Source organism: Acinonyx jubatus, chromosome B3 (genome assembly GCF_027475565.1).
Source record: "Acinonyx jubatus isolate Ajub_Pintada_27869175 chromosome B3, VMU_Ajub_asm_v1.0, whole genome shotgun sequence".
In the NCBI taxonomy this organism is placed as follows: Eukaryota; Metazoa; Chordata; class Mammalia; order Carnivora; family Felidae; genus Acinonyx; species Acinonyx jubatus.
Window position 1 is genome coordinate 3,155,761 of NC_069386.1, and position 20,091 is coordinate 3,175,851.

Consider the following 20,091-nt stretch of genomic DNA (forward strand, 5'->3'; position numbering starts at 1 on the left):
GAATCAGTCACAACACCGATATGTTATCATATTATTGTGTATTCTTCTTGGGGTGCTGGGAAATTGTTGACTATGTATAACATATATTAATAACTCATGGTAACATTAATTAATATTACGGTATCATTTAATTAATTAGTTAAAACATTAAGGAATATTTTTTTCTAAAAATATGAAAAGGGACAGAAGGATATACTCTGGAAGGTAAGTCACCCTCTATGACCTCACAAACTCCAAAGAAATTCCATTCTTTAGGGGCTGGCACTACAGATATTCGTTATGTGTGTGCGTGCGTGCTCTAACCACCACCCACTGACTGTTACACACTCAAGTGAAACCTTTTAGACCAGAACCCGTGGCATGTGATTTTAGCCAGAAGAGCTCAAACCTGGGAACAAATGTTCTGCTGCGTAGAAGGCAACGAATCCCCAGTTGTTCACAGTACTAACCTTGGAGAGAAGTGGACATTGTAGGGCAGCCGGGACAGGGGACAGCTAGGGATGGGGGACAACCTATAATCCAGTGTTAAGGATTTAACGTCCCTAGAATTACGGGAAAAGAAACCTGTACGTCCAGTGTTAAACACCTTCTCCCAAGGGGCAATCTCCCATCATTTCTGTAACTCTCCAGGACAGCGCGATACATCTGAGGAAGTCTCGGTGATACTTTTATAGGGTTGTACCTCCCAGAAGCACCTGGAGAACTTATTAAAGCACAGATTCCTGCCCCAGCCATTGAAATCCTGACCCAGAAGCAAAGGGTGGAACTCAAGAATGTGCCCATCTTGCAGCCTCCCAGGGGTGCCGATTCTGCACGCTTGTGAGCCCTGCTGTGCGTAGCACTGATATGGGGCGGAGAGAGGGGAGACGCCGGTCCTGATGACAGTAAGGGAGGCCTGTGCCACGGTCACAAACTTGTCAGCATGGCTTCACCTTTCCTGCAGAAATGGCAGAGCTCTACCTTTGACCAGAAATGCAGCGAGAAGTCTAGTAAGATAGAGGACTTTGAGGAGGGAGGTACCAACAGTACAACAGTACGTCCAGAGCACTAGGAAAAAAAAAATGTCAATGGGCTTTGTAAAAGCAGTTTCAATTAGTAGCGGGCGCAGGAGGCTGTGGTTTGAGAAGTGAAGCGACAATGAAAGAGCAGAGCAGAAGTATAAGCAGTTTTGCCAAAAGCTGTCAGTAAAGGTAGGTGAAAGATTAGGGTAGCAGCAAAAGATGTGGAGAATTTAAAATACCTATATTTTTATATGTGATGCACACACAATCGTTAAAATTATACTTGCTTGACATCACTCATCCTCAGGGAAATGCAAATTAAACCCACAGTGAGAGACGATTGTGCACCTGTCAGAACAGCGAAAATCAAAAACAAGAAATCTCAAGCACCGGGGAGGGTATGGAGAAGGAGGAACCCTTGTGCACTGTTGGTGGGAATGCAAACTGGTGCAGGCACCTGGAAAACAGCGTGGAGGTTCCTCAAACATTAAAAATAGAATTACCATACAATTCACTAATTCCACTCCTGGGTATTTACCCAAAGGAAGTGAAAGCACTAATGTGAAAAGATACACGCACCCCTATGTTTACTGCGGCACTGTTTACAATAGCCAAGATATGGAAACAGCCCAAGTGTCCATTGATTGATGAATGGATAAAGAAGAGGCGATGTATATACAATGGAATATTACTCAGCCATAAAAACGAATGAAGTGTTGCCATTTGCAACCATGTGGATGGAGCTGGAGAGTGCCACGCTAAATGAAAACAAGTCAGACAGAGAAAGACAAATACCATATGATCTCATTCATATGTAAGAATTCAAGAATTCAAGAAACAAACAAATGAACAAAGAAAAGAAAAAGAGACCAAAACAAACAAATAACCCAGATTCGAAAATACAAACACGCTGATGGCCACTGGAGGGGAGGGAGGCGGGGGTGGGTGGGTGAACGAGGGTATGGGGACCAGGAGGGCGCCTGTCGTGATGAGCACTGAGAAGCGTACAGAACTGTTGAATCGCTGTATTGTACACCTGAAATATACCACTTTGTGTTAATTATACTCGGATAAAAAATTATACTTGCATTTAAAGTGGGAGAAATCTGGGGTCTCTTTTAACCCTGATGGGAAAGGAAGAGAGGGAGGGATAGAGGAGAGAGAGGAGATCATGGGCGGCGTGAGATCTCTGAGGAAGCAGAGGGGCTGGAATCCAGAACACAGATGGAGAGATTAATTAGCCCTGGAAAGAAAGACCCTTGTGCTTCTAGAACAGGAGGCAGCAAGGCATGATTGCACACAGCTGCAGGGCGAGGTCTCTTCGGGTGGTTTCTGTTCTACGGAGATGTTCTTCACAATCTTCTCTGGAGTCTAGCATACAATCAGTTTTTCTAAATGGCCCACAACTGCTTGAAAAGACAGTATATTCCCTCCAAATGCAATGTCCAGAAATACCCGTTCGTGTAACAATAATTACATTGTGTGTCAAAGTTTCTCATAGTAGTTACCTCTTCCAATTTCTTCTTACACACTTAAAGGGTTTTTTTCTTCTTTATATATTTTGACGGAACGGCATTTGTTTGCAATTTGTTTGCAATTTTGCAATTTGATTGCAATTTGTTCGCAATTTTGAAAACTGATTTTCGATTACCGATGGATCTAAAGTACTCACCTTTGTTATTTTCTTTTTTGCCTGAAATTCTACTCGCTCTGATATAAATACAGCAATCATGCTTTGTCTGTCTGGTCTATCAGAGTCCTCCATTTTGAAAACTGATTTTCGATTACCGATGGATCTAAAGTACTCACCTTTGTTATTTTCTTTTTTGCCTGAAATTCTACTCGCTCTGATATAAATACAGCAATCATGCTTTGTCTGTCTGGTCTATCAGAGTCCTCCTGGTCAATTCCCCTTCAGTCTGGAGCCACCCAGAGCTGGAGATCGTGCAGGAGGGAGGAGGCTAAGTACAGTGGGAGCAGGCTGATCCTCGTGTTTCCGGGCACGCGACATACAGACCATTTAACGTGTCTTATCACAAGTTTGCAAAAGAGACCACCAATCAGATCTGACTCGGAGGCCGCTTTAACATACACCTTCTAATGGCACAGGATCCAATGGTTGAGAACGTAGCGTGCGGAGGGAAGACTCCTTCTCTGTCCCATCCTACAATATGATGGCAATAGGTCCACGTCTGGGAGCACTCAGATTTGGTGGTGGTGGGGACGGCGGTGGTGGTGACAGATTACCGGTTCTGGCTGAGTATTTTCAGTGTTTGAACTATTCCAAAACGTGTTTAACATTTAAATTCAAGTTAGTTAACATACAGTGTCGTCTTGGCTTCAAGGGTTGAACCCAGTGATCCATCTCTTACCTGTAACACCCAGTGCTCGTCCCAACAGGTGCCCTCCTCAACGCCCATCCCCCATTTAGCCCATCCCCCCACCCACCTCCCCTCCAGCAACCCTCAGTTTGTTCTCTGCCTTTGAGAGTCTCTTATGGTTTGCCTCCCTCTCTGTCTCTATCTTATTTTTGCTTCCTTTCCCCTATGTTCATCTGTCGTGTGCCTCAAATTCCACATATGAGTGAAATCAGGATATGTGTCTCTTAAATTTGGAGTAGAAGATCCTTCACACTGCTACTCACTGGGCCATTTCCCAGGGCTGCTTCTTGTCACACATTAAATGTCACCTGCATTATGTTTACTCTACAAACTATTGGGAAAGGCCATATGGATGGGGGTCAGGGTCACAGGTGCTGGAGCCACATGACCTGGGTTGGAATACCACTGCTGCCACTTGGGACTGCTGTGTGACCTGGGGCAAGTTTCTTGCCTTCTCTGAGCCTCAGAGGCATCTGTAAAATAAGGATAATAAGCATACTTGTTTCAAGGGAGTTTTGAGGAGGTTCAATGAGGTAAGTTACGCACCGGGCTTAGAAGAGAACCTAACCACCAGAAGGGCTGGGTAAGGGCAAGTTATTCAAACTTCACTGAGCACTTACTACGTCCCCAGGCAGAATGCCAGGTAACTTGAGATAAATTACCTCCTTTATTCTAATACAGTTACAATAAAAATTTTATTAACTTTTCTACAGTTCAGAGAACTGGATTTTTTTTTTTTTTTTCAGGTTGAAATGACTTTGCCAAGATCACAGATTTCCAAGGCACTAGGGCTGAGGTCAAAACCAAAAGTTACTCTTAACTCTTCTACCGTGAGACCAAAGTATAATTGTGTAAACCCAAACTCACTCATCAGAAGCCTGTGCAGCACAGACTTTCTGTTTCATGGGTTTCACTTGTTTTGCAATCTCGGGGCTGACCTAAGGATCCATTAAATTTGCTTCCACGGATTTCCCTCCCACACATGAGTGCTCAACCCCAGCTGTTCCATCATATTTTTTGTATGTCTCATTTCCTGCTACAGATCACAGTTCCACTAAGTAGCAAGATGTACGGGAAATAAACTGTCCACACAATATTAACTAATCAATAAACATCAGGGTCAGCCCAGGACTGTAATTTATAGCAGATTGTTTATTTCACAGTGAAGTCCAACCAGAACTGCACCAACCTAAACTGTCTGTTCCACGGTAATATGGGAAAAGAGAAGAAGTTTTATGTTCGCTTTGACAACCTCACTCCCACTCCCCGTTTTTTTGTTTTGTTTTGTTTTTTTATTTTCTTAATTTGGTGGGTTGGCTTTTCTGCTGGACAAAACTTTTTGTCAGGTATTTTACATGTTACTTTTCTGGACCTTGCACATTTATGTCTCCTTCTGTTCTTTTTTTTTTTTTTTTTTAATGTTTATTTATTTATTTTGAGGGGTGGGGCAGAGAGAGGGGGAGACAGAGAATCCCAAGCAGGTTCTACGCGGTCAGTGCAGAGTCCGACGTGGGGCTCGAACCCATGAACTGTGAGATCATGACCTGAGCCAAAATCAAGAGCCAGACACTTACCCAACTGAGCCACCCAGGTGCCCCTCTAGAGCTATTTCTTTAGGCTAAAACTGACACACACATCCTGCCCCCAGTCTCCATTCCCAAGGAACGAAGGAGTGTTTTTAAAAAGGAAGAAAGGCATCCCAATAAATGCTAATGCAAATTATAACAACAACCTTATGGAAAAATTGGAAAGAATACCTATTTTCCTTTCGAATGAGACAGCGGCCGTGAAAGCATTCTGTAAACTGAGAAATGATGGTGCTTGTGAACGCTCTCACGTACGGATCGCTGCTTGGTGTCTTTTACACTAGAAGGGGGTAAGTCGTGTGACGCTGTGCAGAGCAGGGGACGATAACTTTCCAAAGTCAGGGAGTCGGGTTTGATTCAAGTTCACCTGCCGCTCTGTGTGTGCAGTAGAGGGCTGTAGGAGGCAGATGACCGGAAAGTCAGCGTGTGGAGACACCGGTCCTGCAGCTGGACCGCCATCCAGGCCGCCTTTTGTAGCGCGAGGTGGGACAAATGAGACATGCCAGGAGCAAAGACAGGGGAAAGTCAAACTCAGAAATCAACAACCACTTTTTAAAAGTAGAGAGGAAGGGCGCCTGGGTGGCTCAGTCGGTTGGGCGTCCGACTTCGGCTCAGGTCACGATCTCGCGGTCTGTGAGTTCGAGCCCCGCGTCGGGCTCTGTGCTGACAGCTCGGAGCCTGGAGCCTGCTTCCGATTCTGTGTCTCCCTCTCTCCCTGCCCCTCCCCAGCTCATGCTCTCTTTCTCAAAAATAAATCAACTTAAATAAATAAATTAATAAATAAATGTAGAGAAGGGACATGCTGGAGACCTGATTTGGCAAGAACAACCAGCTGCAGGCTGATAAATGGCCTCTCGTACCCACACCTGCCCTGCTATGACATCCCTGGTCCTGCCGTGAGCTAACTCCATGCTCCATCACGGGAGTCTAATATCCCTGCACCTGCACCTGAGCGTCCTGGGCCGTCAGCCCGTGTCTATGCACAACCATCAGCTCCCAACCTGGGGCTGCACTTCTTTCCTGGCCTCAGACGCCTTGCCCTCAAAAGAGCGTGGTGACAGGCAGGGTGCCTGCGAGTGTCCCCTCCCGTGCTCACTTCCAGGACTCACTCTGAACGGCATGCCGCGGCGGGGGCGGGGGCTACGTTACGCATAAGCAGCAGGCAACAACCTTCTGTCTAGATGCTGCCCAGCAACCTGGCATAACTTTCCCCTCTGCCCTTTATACTGCATCTAAGAAATCAAGAGCCTGGTGGGGGTTAGATGGTCATTTGCCTACTGACTCTGGCGGGATGTCGGGATGCAGGATATGTCACCCCAAATACGCCACTTTGGCATACTGATTATTTAAAAAATTTTTTTTAATGTTGACTTATTTTTGAGAGAGACAGAGCGTGAGCGGGGAAGGGGTAGAGAGAGAGGGAGACATGAATCGGAAGCAGGCTCCAGGCTCCGAGCCGTCAGCACAGAGCCCGACACGGGGCTCGAACTCATGAGCTGTGAGATCATGACCTGAGCCGAAGTCGGACGCTCAACTGACTGAGCCGCCCAGGTGCCCCGGCATACTGATTACTTTGATTTAAAGGTACTTGCGAAGCAGCAGGTGCAGGAGGGACGCTCTGCCCCTCCTCTGTCCTCTTGAATGCACAAGCTAAATCTCCTGTGAGAAAGGTCTCCTCCCTGGACCAGGGGGTTAGAAGCAGCTTTCTCTCCAGAGACAGGGAACTGAGGACTGAGGAGGCTTCATGGGTAAACCTTGTAACTACTTCACCATTTACTACCACAGCCCAATCCCCTTGTCTTGTCAATGCTCCACGAATCTATCATTCCTTTGTTTAAAAGGTAGAAAAGCTTCCCGCTTTGGCCACTTCTTTGAGTCTCCTGTCTCTGTGGGGCTCCCATATGTACGCACGTAATTAAATTTCTTTTTCTCCTGTTACCCTGTCTTCTTATTACTAGGGGCTGTGAACCAAGAACCTGGAAGGGTAGAGGGAAAATGATCTTTCCTGCACTGCAGGGACGTCAGAGGCTGAAAAGCAGAGGCATTAACCAGAGGCACAGATGAGAGTCACTACCTGGAGACTCTGGCGACATGGAACTGTCCAGATTTATCCCCCAAAACTCTAGGATAGGGCCTGAGGGCTAGAACACGGACCAAGTTCCCCAGAGGGTCCTGATGTGCATGCAGCAGTACGAGCCACGGGGCGGGCTCTGATGGGGGGGGCGGGCTCTGATGGGGGGACGACGGGCAGGTTGGCTGCGGCAGCCTTTACTCCACTCCTGCTTCCATTTTTGTGCTACCTGTGTTCCGACCCCATCCCTCTAGACCTCAGTGCACATTTCTTGCTCATCTGGGAAGACCTCTCAGGAGGCTGGGGAGCACATGAACTCTGAAGTCAGACCCGCTGGGGCACTGACTTGTTGGGGTGAGACTTTGAACAAGGCATTGCATTGCACTGAGCCCCTGGGTCACTGTCCATGTTTGTCAAAGGGGAGGCTGTAAATAGTACCTACTCTGTAGGGTTATGGTGAGGAATAAACCGTATCATACATAAAAGTACTCAGCACAGCACCCACACATAAGTGTACAGCCTATGGAGGCCCCTATTATTATTACCGTCCCGATAATTATTATTATTCTTAATGATCCCAGAGCACTCCATGGCTAGTGGATGTCAGTTCTCCTGGGTGACGCCAGGTGTGACAGGGCTTGGCCACCAATAGGCTGCTTCCGCTTTTCATTCACGTGGGCAGCTGGTCTAAGTGGGTTATGCAATCCTGTCCCAGGCAAGTCAATACACCCTTATAGCAAACACATCAGGTGCCAGGTACTGGGCCAGGTGTGAAAGGCCCTCGATGAGCTCACATGCCAGTGAGGGGCTCAGCGCGCACACAAAATCCCTCCCGTGCAGGTCGTGACGGTAGCATGTAAAAGGTTCCCAAGCAGTGGTTCACGGGAGATTGCAGGAGACTTCAAACCAACTCACTTCTCTTGCATACGGAAAACTTCCTGGGCCCTTTAAGAATGAACGTAAGCCACCTCTGTTGAACCTTTTCGTTAAAGCTTTGGAACATGTCTTTATATAAGATCCCGGGTCTATTTCTACGATCTCCATTCCAACCCAAGATCTGCTTTTTCTTAAAACAAGAAATAAATTACAGATATACTTAATAGACTCCCAGAGCTAGAAGAGGTCTTGGAAATCATCTGTGCTGAGGCTCTCAGTATACAGATGAAAAAGCCAAGGGCCCTGTGGTTCTGCCTAAGATCACAGAGAGTGAGCAACCAAGCTGAGGTTATTACCCAGTCTCTGGCTTCCAGGCCAGTTCTGTTGCACAATTATTGAGTCCCACTGAAACCATAACGGAAAGCCGAATCGTCTCTAGCAAAGTGCCTGTGTTCGTTAGCTCAACATGTATTGAGCTCCTAGGACATGCTTCATAAAGGCCAAACAGGAAGTAAAAAGAGAAGAGAAGAGCTTGGCAGACTGGTAGATTGGTCAGAGAAAGCTCCTTGAGGAGCTGACCCTTGAGCTCAAGGTGGAGAAAGAGGCAACCCTGTTAAGAGCCAGGGGAAGTGTATGCTAGGCCCAGGGACCGGCCAGTGCAAAAGCCCGTGACAGGAAGGGCACTCGGCACTCTAGAATCTTCCAGACAGTAAGACTGGAGCCTCGTGCATGAGGGGCCAAAGGGCACACGTGACATGACACAGAGGCAGCCGTGCAAGACTCTGAAGGTCATGGAAAGGTATGCATTTTAGCCTAAGTGGGAAGGCAATCCATGGGGAGGTTTTAGGCTGGGGGATTCACGGTCAGTCTGAGCGCTCCGTGAAAAGCAGAATCGACAACACTTCTCAACGGAGGCTGCATATCATTTTGCCCTTGCTTCTCCTCACGCAGAGGACACAGAACACACACAAACACATGCGTGACAGAGCCAGGAGCAGCGGGAAGTTCGGGCCCCAGGTGTTCAGTCTCAGGATCCATTTACCACTCCATGCCGTCTCTCATTGAATTAAATGGGGAGGGGGCGCCTGGGGGGCTCAGTCAGTTAAGCGTCTGACTCTTGATTTCAGCTCAGGTCACGGTCTCATGGTTCGTGAGATCGAGCCCCACTGACCGTGCAAGAGCCTGCCTGGGATTCTCGTTCTCCCTCTTTCTCTGCCCCTCCCCGCCTCTCTCAAAATAAATAAATGGGGGACAATATCCCATGACAACGGTCGGGGGCTAGATTGAAATATTCCTTCAACCACACACAGCTCTGGTACAGGAACACTATCGGTCAGCATCTTGCCCTGGAAAGACGAATGGGGAGGCAGAAAGAGACGATGTGAGCAGACGGTCTGTTTACCACGTCACAGCTGATGCGGTCTTCCCTGTTACGGTCCGAGTTCGGTTTCTAGGTTATTTTAGGAAGCGACAGTCAAAGGGAAAATGTCCTCGTAATAAGACGCCAGGTCCAGGATTCTATTTCCATCAGGAGATAGGATGTGCTTAACAGGATCAAGCACAGGATATTTGGCAATAGGGTGCGGTTATTGCCATGACATCAAAAGTTCAGCGAAATGATGGTGTTCCAGGTCAGCCTCGGACATCCCTGTGTCAAGAGGCTTAGATGCACCAGGTAAAAACGTACAAAGAGCCCAGACGGGACAAGCTAAGCTTATTTACTCCCCTTTAGGCCACGTGTGCCTTTATGTGGACAAGACCCCAATCAGGGACAAATCTGGAAACACAACGGAGCCCCCCGAGTCCAAACCAAGACTCCAAATAGACGTGCTTGCTTCTCTGTGTATGGAGTTTCCTCTCTTTCGACACCGAGTGGCCTCTGCCTCCCTGTTCCAACCTCCAAAGCTCTCTGTGCCATCGTTAGTTGAGCGTCTCCCCTTGCCCCATGGAACAGGAAATGTATGTGTTGGACCTGGACTGATTTCGGATTTTTCTCATAGCGAAAGTCTTGGCTCTGGGCGCTTAGACCTTGAATCTGCCTCGCTGCCTGGTGGAAATGACAGTGTGCGAGCAACCTTGAGCACTCTGTCCAGGGTGAGGCTGTGCCAACGGCGTCTCACGGCCGTGTTCCCCCCACCGCTCGGTGGGGCTCCCAAGGAAGACAGGAATGATTGCTTGGCAAGGGGAGGACGGAGGAACTTCGTGGACTCCGCAGGCCCGGAGATGCACACTTGGGGAGAGACATGGCTTCACTCCCCACATTTCTTTCACACAAAGCATGATTATAGGGAAGTGCTTCCATATGGCCCACGGAAAATCCCGGCCAAGAACGGCTTCAGCTGGCCAGTTTCAGAGCAGTAACAGACTTGAAGGGGCTGCAATGAAAGTCAAGGACGAGAAGCAGCATGTTTTCACGCAGGCAGGAATCTGCTCACTTTCCCCGCAGCCCAGGCACAAACATACAGAGCTGGGTGACATCCCAGCTGCCCCTACCTTTAGCACGTCACCTCACCCGCCGTGCTGGACAATCTGTCCCTACGTGCCGGTTGCCCTTTCTTTGTAGAAACTAATCAAAACGGTTAGATTTTTAGGGGCTTTTGACCCGGAATGTCCTGAACTGGCACAGGGGTCTGAGACACCCCCCCCAAAACAAACCAGAATGGCAAATTTGGGGGTTGGGGTTACAAGTGCATTTTCCTGGAGAAAAAAATACACAATTTCCAATACAGTCTCATAGGGATCCCTAATCCACAAACCGAAACCAATGTGAGAGAGAGAGAGACAGAGAGAATCTGTTCTACCTTACCAAGAGTGAGAAGCTGTACCCCACCCCATCCCTTCGCATTTCAGAGCCTCCTCGGCTCATGTCTCCAAAAGACTGGTTTCTTGACCCAATTTCACTCAGCGTCTACCCTGGTTCAATTAGAATTACCGCGATTTCTAATCACTCTTGGACCCTGACAAGATGGAGTCTCTTTCTGCTGAGACTTCCAGGCTCTTCAAAGCCAGTGCTTAACTCTAGGTGCTCCCCCAACACCCAAGCTATTGTTTCCCCACTTCCAGTCCAAAAGCCGTCCTGGATTAACTCCTCCCAGTCCAGCCTGGCTCCTCATGGTCTCCCCCTGATCTGAATCTTTCCTCTCCAGCGCTATTGTCTCCTACGACTCAGTCTTCCTTGACACTTCTGACAAGGTCCCCCTCCATCCCCATCAGCAGCTTTCTTAAAAACAACACCCGGGGGGCGCCCGGGTGGCTCAGTCGGTCGAGCGTCCGACGTCGGCTCAGGTCATGATCTCGCGGTTCGTGGGTTCGAGCCCCGCGTCGGGCTCTGGGCTGACCGCTTGCTCAGAGCCTGGAGCCCGCTTCGGATTCTGTGTCTCCTTCTCTCTCTGCCCCTCCCCCGCTCACGCTTTGTCTCACTCTGTTTCTTAAAAATAAGTAAATGTAAAAAAAAAAAAAAATTAAAAAAAAAAAACAACAACACCCAGACCGACCGACTGCTGATTTGGACATCTGTTTATAAATATTCACATTTACATTTAATGTACGTGAGAGGTGTGACATCTTTTGGTACCCAAATGAGCCATATTTCTAATAAAAACACTGCCAGCATTCACTGGGCACTCTCTAGGTGCCAGACACTATTTGGAATGCTCAGCACGATTGATTTACTTAATCCTGACAGCACCTCTACAAAGGCAGTATTATTGCTGTTTCCAGTTTAAAATGAGAAAACCAAAATACACAGTAGTAAGCAACCAACCCAGGATTTAAACCCAGGCTGTCTGGCCCCCAGAACCCAACTTCTTAGCCACTTCCCCACAGTGTCTTTCATAGTTAGTTATGAGAGATGGTCCTTAACATCTCTGGTCCTTAGTCTCTTCATCGGTGAGGTGGGTTTGACGATATCAAAACTATCACGTAAGGGGGGTAGTGGAACTAAGTGGTACGCCATGCTTGAGGACAATTCCAGGCATTCGAAAGCACTGTATCAATATCAGTAATAACGGAATGGGTGGAAAGCTGTATCTGTGGTTTCCCAGCTCTGTAGAAGCCAGTGTGTGTGCAGGCCACAGTTCTGGGTGATGAGGCAGCCCTCCCCGGGGAGGACTTCCCTTCCTGAACAAAGGGTATGCATTCGAGGAATGGTTTGTGCACTACCTCCTTTATTGTCTGGGTGTGGATGGGTGTGAATGTCGAACAGTGACTTTGCACTGACAGAGACGAAAGCCACACTCTAAGGATGATGATGGAGATGATGACGATGAAGGACAGAGACGAGTCTGGTTCCTTAAAGACACAGTAGAACGGCTTCTCCAACCTTGGCTGTCTACTGCAGACCGTCCTGTATTTGTAAGTTGGGTTTTCCATGATATGTAGGAGAAAGCCTTCCTCACTGGTGCACCACCGCTCAAAGCCAGCTCCTTCATGACGTCCACCGGTGGGAACCTCTACGAATTCATGGTCCCCCATCTCAGGGAGCCTTCACAGAGATCACTCTAGCTTTTTACTGTCTTTGATAAGTTCCTTCCCCTCCTTTCTTTGATGGGAACACTCTCAAGTCTCTGAGAGCCCTCGCTCTTCCAGAGCTGACTCTCACCTCTTAATGAACAGTACCAAAAAAAAAAAAAAAATCCAATATTCTAGAATACTGCTAATTCCTGTCCATGTTCCCTGCCTGTATAGTTATCCAGCTCCTGACATGGCACGGGTGTGCACCCTCCTTTTGTCCCAGGTAAATCCTCTGTCTATATAATCTCTGGTCACTTCTGTTCACTCCTCAACACACTGCAGTCAGGCTTTGGCTTCTGTTGAAATTCATTGAGACCACTCTTGCTAAGGTCACGGGTGGTCTTTGAATTGCCAAAGAGCACATGTTGGACTCCTATTCCAGTTGGTATCACAGCAGCAGTTAACATGGTTGACCGTCACCTCCTTTTTGGAAATACTCAGTCCTTTGGCGTCCATGATACTGTTTTTGCGAAGTCCTGAATTTACCTATTCTTTCTATCTTCTCTCATTCAAATTCCTTTAAAGTTCTTTGCTGGCTAAACGCCTTGACCTCAGGTGCTCCCCAGGATGCAATTCTTAGCCCCGGGATATATTCTATACACTCTTTTTGGGTGGACTTACCTAATTTATTTATCACCAATAAGGGGATTTTGCTACCAGACAACAATGGACTGGCGTATTTCATTTTTTAGTTTTTTGTAACGTTTATTCATTTTTGAGACACAGAAGATGAGTGCAGGGCAGGGGTGGAAGAGGCAGGCAGAGAGAAAGGGAGACACAGAATCCAAAGCAGGCTCCAGGCTCTGAGCTGTCAGTACAGAGCCCAATGTGGGGCTTGAACCCGTGAACTACGAGATCATGACCTGAGCCAAAGTTGGACACCCAAGTGACTGAGCCACCCAGATGCCCCTGGACTGGAGTATTTCAGATCAATCCTTTAACCCCAAACAAAATACAATCAACATCTCTTTGAAGGTACCAGAAAGACTCTGACATATTTAATACTCATGGGGCCAAATCTCCCAAGAGAAGGAAAATCCAAGGAGGTGAGCTTTATTGTCGGTATGTGACTCCTCTGCGTGAATCCCTCACCCAAGTGAACAGCGAGCATATCCACCCTTCTGCTCAGGCTGGGAGCTGGAATCAGCCTCGCTTCTTTTCTCTTGTGGTCTTCATTCCAAAGATTATCGGACTCTGCAAATTCTATGTCCCAAAGATCTCTCTGGTCTGTCTCCCATCACACTTCCTTGGACTAAGGCCTCATTATCTCAAACACCCTCTATTTACAAAAAGTAGATTTGAAGCATTTACAAAAAGCTTCCCAGACGGACTCCTTGCCTCCGGGCTCCCCTCACAGGTAGTCCAGCCTCGACATGCTGCTAAGATTATTTTATTAAAACACAAATCTAACCACGTCACTCCCCTGCCTAACTTCCACCTAAGTGACGTGTGCAGCACGACAAGGAAGGCCCTTATGACTGCCTCCTGAATGCCATCTGTCTCCTCCTTCATCCCGTCCAGTGCGGAACAGGACTCAGGCCTGAGCAACATGTTAACAGTTTCTCAAGAACGCCTAGGCTTTTCGTGAGCATCATGGCACCAGCTTCGGGTTTCCCCCACCTGGAAAACCTTCCCCACCCTACACCCTCCCATGGTGTTCTCCCACCTGCAGAGAACAAGTAAAATCCCTATATCATAAGTTATATCAAAATAAATTCAAATGAACGGAAGGTTTTACGTGAGGAAAACAGAACCATAGGGGTGCTGGCAGAAAATACACAGGAATAGATTTTTTTCCTTTTAAGGCAGCGGTTTACAAATTACAATCTGGGGGTCAAATTCAGCCTGCTGCCTATTTTTGTAAATAAGGTCTGTTTCCTCTTTTTTTTTTTTTTTTTAATTTCTGTATGCCTTGGGGGCACCTGGGTGACTCAGTTGGTTAAGTGTCCAACTCTTGATTTTGGCTCAGGTCATGATCTCATGGTTCATGAGTTCGAGCCCCACGTCAGGCTCCGTGCTACCAGTAGAGAGCCCGCTTGGGATTCTCTCTCTCTCTTTCTCTCTCTCAAAATAAATAAATAAACTTAAAGTAAAAATAAAAATAAATAAAATTTCTGCATGCCTTGTATTTTCCCCTCCATTACTACCCTGTTTTGAGTTTAACTAATTTTTTATAAGCCATTTTGATTTCATTTTCATTTTTTTCTACATATTTGGATATATGCTTATATATTTCTTTTAGATGTTTAGACATTGCTTAAATACCAGACAGATGACACTTAATCTCCTGAATGTATAACAAGTCTAGTTTTTTTGGTCAGAAATAAATATCTATATCTATTATCTATATTATCTATTATACAGATATAGATTTACTTAAAAATGGAAAAAGAAAAGCTTCAAAACCAAAGTGTGCTGCTTTATTATGAATGTCTAATGTGCATTCAAAGTATTGAAAAGCAAGCCTTTTTACCAAAGGATAATGTCACTAGGACATAAGGACTGTAACTATAAAAGAAGATTTTGAGGGGCACCTGAGTGGTTCAGTCGCTTGAGCATCTGACTCTTGATTTCAGTTCAGGACGTGATCTCAGGGTTCATGGGATCCAGCCCCGTGTTGGGCTCTGTGCTGACAGCACGGAGCCTGCTTGGGATTTTCTCTCTCCCTCTCTCTCTGCCCCTCCACCACTTGTGTGTGCATGCTCTCTCTCTCTCTCTCAAATTTAAAAAAAGAAGGTTTTGCAACATAAAGGTGCTCATGGAAACTAGAAGCTAGGAAACGCTGGGGAGGACACAAAACAGTGAGCAGGTGCTCTGGGAGGAAGGCTCTGGGAGGTGGAGGGCGTGGCCCCAGGCCTGGGCTGGATGGCTGTCCCACCACGTGGGTGCCAAAGCAGGAAGAACACACCCAGCAGGATCTGAGAGGAGGACATCACTGCGGCCTCCGAAACAGTCACCGCTGAGGGGGGTGGACGGGTTACCCCTCCAGACTTCAACAAGGTCCCCTCCAGAGGGTCTGCTTTCTGACCTGTAATAAGATGCGGGAAACCTAGGATAACGGCACCCACGATGGGGGCTGTCCAGGGCGACCAGCAATTCTTGCGCGTGGCATTCTGGGAAGGGTCCTTGCTAGTACGTTCAGGGCTGAGGTCCCTGGATGCACACCGGCCGAGCAGTCCGGCTTTAGCGTCTCTCTGGCATCAGAAGAGTGGCCTCCGCCCTCAAAGCTTTCACTTGCTTCGGCACCAGCTTGTCTGGTCGAACCTCTTCTCCACCAGGATGCGCGCTAAGGAGGCAGGGATGTAACAGACTGGCCCGTGGGTCACCAGCCGCACCCCCTTCAAGGCGCCTGCTTCCCCACCTCCTGCAGTCAGTAACAGGTGGCAGGCCACTCGGCCTCGGGCCCTTTCCCATCACTGTCGCTTGCTGCCATGGTCGTCTTTGGGCCTTGGGGTACTTCTCGCTATGCCCAGTTTCCATGGCTGACTTCTACAGCAAGTCTAGCTTGAACTGATACCCCTGCACATAAAGCTTTATCAGAACACAGCCATGCTCTGTGCTTCGGCATTGTCTGGGGGTGGCGGGGGGGGGGGGGGGGGCTGCAACAGCAGTGCTAAGTAGTTGAGACAGAACATATACGCCCTGCCGAGCCCTAAAACCCTACCTGGCCCTTTACCCAAAATGCTTACTGACCCCCAAATCGTGGGATTACAAAAGGCAGACATCACTGAGATTAAAAAAAAAAAAATGAAAACTTCTGAGGATGTAAAATTAGAAACTATCGATCCTAAAAACACAAACAATATTGAAAGCCAAACGACAAACCGAAGCCAATATTTAAAATAGGTGTCACGGAAGTGCGTGATGGGCACGGAGGAGGGCACCTGCTGGGATGAGCACTGGGTGTTGTACGGAAACCAATGTGACAATAAATTATATTTAATATAAAAATAAAATAAAATAGGGATCACCAAAAAATTGAAAGCTAACAGGCAAGCGGTTCATACTCGTGACGTAACAAACGCTGGCGGAAAAGACCAACATCCAACCGGAAAAACGCACAGGTGACTTTTGTGGTTCATTGAAAGAGGAGAAGGTCTGGAAAGATGGGGTAAGAAATACAAGGCGGTGTTCTCTACCTTGTTAGCAAGCATGGGAGGCAAATAAAAAAATTACTACTTCATGCTTTACCTTAAAACAATGGCAAATCTTGAAAAAAAAACCAAAAACCTGTCTCGGTACAGATTCAAAGAAACCGGGGGTCTCAGAGAAGTTCACCGAACCGAGAACGTGACAGACACCTTCCGAAAGAAATGGGACTTGCGGAGCACGGGTCGGAAGCGCTCTCCGCCGCCGAAGCAGCTCAGCGATAGGAAAAGGTGTCCAGCAAGGGGCGGTGCAGCGGCGCGGGGGTCAGACCTACTTTTCTCCGGAGAAACGTGCGCCTTGGACTGTCCCCGCACGAGCCTGCAGGTGGAGCCATTGCCGGCGCACACGCCGCAGCTGTCCTCGCGGGCGCCGCTCCCCAGGTGCCGGTCGCAGCCCACCGCCTGCGGACAGAAGCGGGCGACGGGAGCGTGAGAACGCGGGGCTGCAGCTCTAGACACTTCCAGAAGCATCCTCCCGGTGGGAGCCTTCCTGGATTCAGGAGGGGGCTCTCTTCCACGAGGACAGAGTTTGCAAACTATGCAAGCCGTAAAGCCTTGCAGGATATCGCTTGGGGGCCGGGGGGGGGGGGGGGGGCTCTTACGCGCCCCCCATCTAATGGAAAGGGGGGAACCGACGCGGCCCCTCCCTGCACATTGTTACTCATTTTTTTTAATGTATATTTTTAATTTGAGTCATAGACTTGTACGTATATAAACTGAACGGAACGCTAGAGATACTGTTTCCGCTGGGTACCCGGCTCCCCACCCCTCCCCTCTCTCCTCTGACCCTACTCTGGTCCTTTTCTCTCCTTTTCTCCCCAAAACGACTGCCATCCTGAAGTCCGCTATATCCTTCTGGGCCACCGTTTTGCTTTAAACACTTTTTTCTTTGTTCTTATCTCCATTTCCACACTATCTCAACATCAATACATACCCATCGCTCTATTGTATATCTTTACATCTCCTTCTGTTTATCGCTACTTATACCCACACCTTGGGTCCTTCCTCTGCCGTTATACCTACGTACGTATCTTTATAAACCATTTTTATTTATTTATTTTAATGTTTCTTTATTTTTGAGAGAGGAGAGAGACAGAGTGTGAGCATGGGAGAGGCAGAGAGATTAGGGGAGACAGAATCCGAAGCGGGCCCCAGGCTGTGAGCTGTCAGCACAGAGCCTGACACTGGGCTTGAACTCAACAAACCTTGAGATCGTGACCTGAGCCGAAGTCAGAGGCTTAACTGACTGAGCCACCCAGGCGCCCCTATAAACCATTTTTAAATGCAAGAAAGGAATGAATGGGAGAGATGTCTCGCTGCATATGCCTGTACTGCTACCTTTTAGTCCTTACTCATAATTGTGACTTATTATTTTTGTGAGCAATTTGTGTGTGCGTGCATGTGTGGGGCTTTACCCGATTGTGAGCTTCTGTATATGAGGCGAAGGGCTATGCCACGTTTCTTTTTATTTTACAGATACGTCTTCTACATAGTATGTGCCCACTGATATTACCTAGTGAGCGATTTTATCTCTACCCTCCTTACACTCACTCAACTTTATTTGTATTTCTATACCTGGTGTTTATGCAGGGGCTCTGGAGGCAGACAGCTCCCTGCCCAGCCCCACCAATGCTTTCAAGATGCGGGATGACCAACAATTCAAACTCTCAAGAGACCCATTTTCCTCAAGAGTAATATAGAGATAAGAGGGACGTCTGGGTGGCTCAGTCATTTGAACGTCCGACTTTTGATTTCGGCTCAGGTCATGATCCCCAGGGTCATGGGATCAAGCCCCATATCAGGCTCTGTGCTGAGTGTGGAGCCTGCTTGGGAATTGCTCTCTCTCCCTCTCTCTCTCTCTCTCTCTCTCTCTCTCTCTCTCTCTGCCCCTCCCTCTCTCTCTCTCTCTCAAGAATAAAAAAATAAAAATAAAAAATAAATGAGTAGTAATATACAAATAATAATACATACTTCACATAGGGTCTGGTAAGGATACAATGAGAAAATGTATGTACAAACTCTCAGTACAGGGATTAGAACATTTCAAAAGGCTCAATAAAAAAGGGTCCCTTCTATCATTTCTCTGGTTTTCATTTCGTTTTGACTCCTGGGCATGTCGCCCCCCACCCCCCCGCCGCCAGCATGGGGAGCTGCTGAATCAGACACTGTATCCAAGGTGTTGAAGACAAAATAAAACTGGAGGGAGTTGAAACCACATATACGGATGATTCCTTCCAAAGTTTCGGTGCTGAAGGGAAGGAGAAAGATCAAATAAAAGTTTCAGGGAGAGGTAGGAAAAGTTCCAAGGAAGTTTAAGGAAAAGCCCCTGATTAAAGATATTTTTAAATTCACAAAGGGCTGTCATGAGGCAAGGGTTTACAGCTGTTCTTTGTGTTTCCAAACGGTGAAAGCTACAGGTTTAAGCCTAAGTTTAGTTCAATATCGGAAAGTTTGAGGAGCCAGGGTTCTCCAAGAACAGGTATTCAACCGGGAGCTAGGCAGGATGGGAAAACTGGTGCGGGGATTAAATTATCTGAGGAGTAGCTAACTCCAAAGACTTCTGAGATCCTCTCATCCTGATTAGATGATTTTCTCAGGCTAAGAATGAAAGAATGATGGTAATATTGGATTTTTAGCGAATGCCTGCCACATGTCCGGCATCATGCCAAGCACCGTACGCGTATTGCTTCATTAAATCTTGACAGCAACCTGATGACTCAGGTGATGTCTTCTACCCCTATTTTCCAAATGAGGCATCTGAATGTTACCGAGGTCAACTGGCCTTTCAGTATCACACAGCTGGTAAATAGCATCATCAGGAAGAGCCTGAAAACCAGGTCGACTGATCCCAGAATCTTCACACCATGCCACACCTTCCCCATCTTTACACCGGCAGACGGACCACAAAGAACTGAGTCACACAGGCAATTATATGAATATTTACAAGTACATGTGGAACGAATTAAGGGTGATTGATTTTGGAAACGCACTTGCGTGGTTGGGATTCAATCACTGAGTAACGTGTGTTCATGCAACGTTCTCCAAGGGGAATAATTCTACCATGAAGTTATAGAAACACTGTTTCCGAGCCAAGCTCTGTCCTCACAATTCATGTCCCTGAGCACCCTGCATTTCATGAGAATGACCACCACTCTCTATCTGGTCATCCAGAAAGGGTGTGGGTTTAGGAGCTAGGATGGGCTTGTTTTGAAGAGTGTTTAGCGCCTTGTAAGATCTTAGGCAAGCAAGTACCTCCCTGAGCACTTACATTCGTTTTAGAATTTTCTTTCAAGTGACAGTTCATCCAAAACTTACAGCCAAAAAAAAAGCATGTGAAAACATCACAGAAAAAAAAAAATAACCTGAAAAGAAAGTCTGGTTGCCTTATGATTCATGGGGTATAAGTCAGAACTGCCCCTGAAAGTAAGGGACTACTGGGGCGCCTGGGTGGCTCAGTCGGTTAAGCGTCCGACTTCGGTTCAGGTCATGATCTCGTGGTTTGTGGGTTCGAGCCCC

General features: G+C 47.4%; 1 protein-coding gene across 6 annotated transcripts in view; it reads right to left on the minus strand.

The window, feature by feature from the left end:
- Positions 1–20,091, minus strand: part of ADAMTSL3 (ADAMTS like 3) — a 350,744-nt gene that overhangs the window by 177,374 nt on the left and 153,279 nt on the right. For 5 of the 6 annotated variants that reach the window (XM_053223471.1, XM_053223476.1, XM_027068223.2 and 2 more), the window contains one exon: positions 16,851–16,977. The exons of the other annotated variant lie outside the window; for it this stretch is intronic. In XM_053223471.1, the coding sequence (XP_053079446.1) occupies positions 16,851–16,977 (127 nt within the window). The remainder of the gene's footprint in view (positions 1–16,850; positions 16,978–20,091) is intronic. 6 annotated transcript variants of the gene reach the window in all.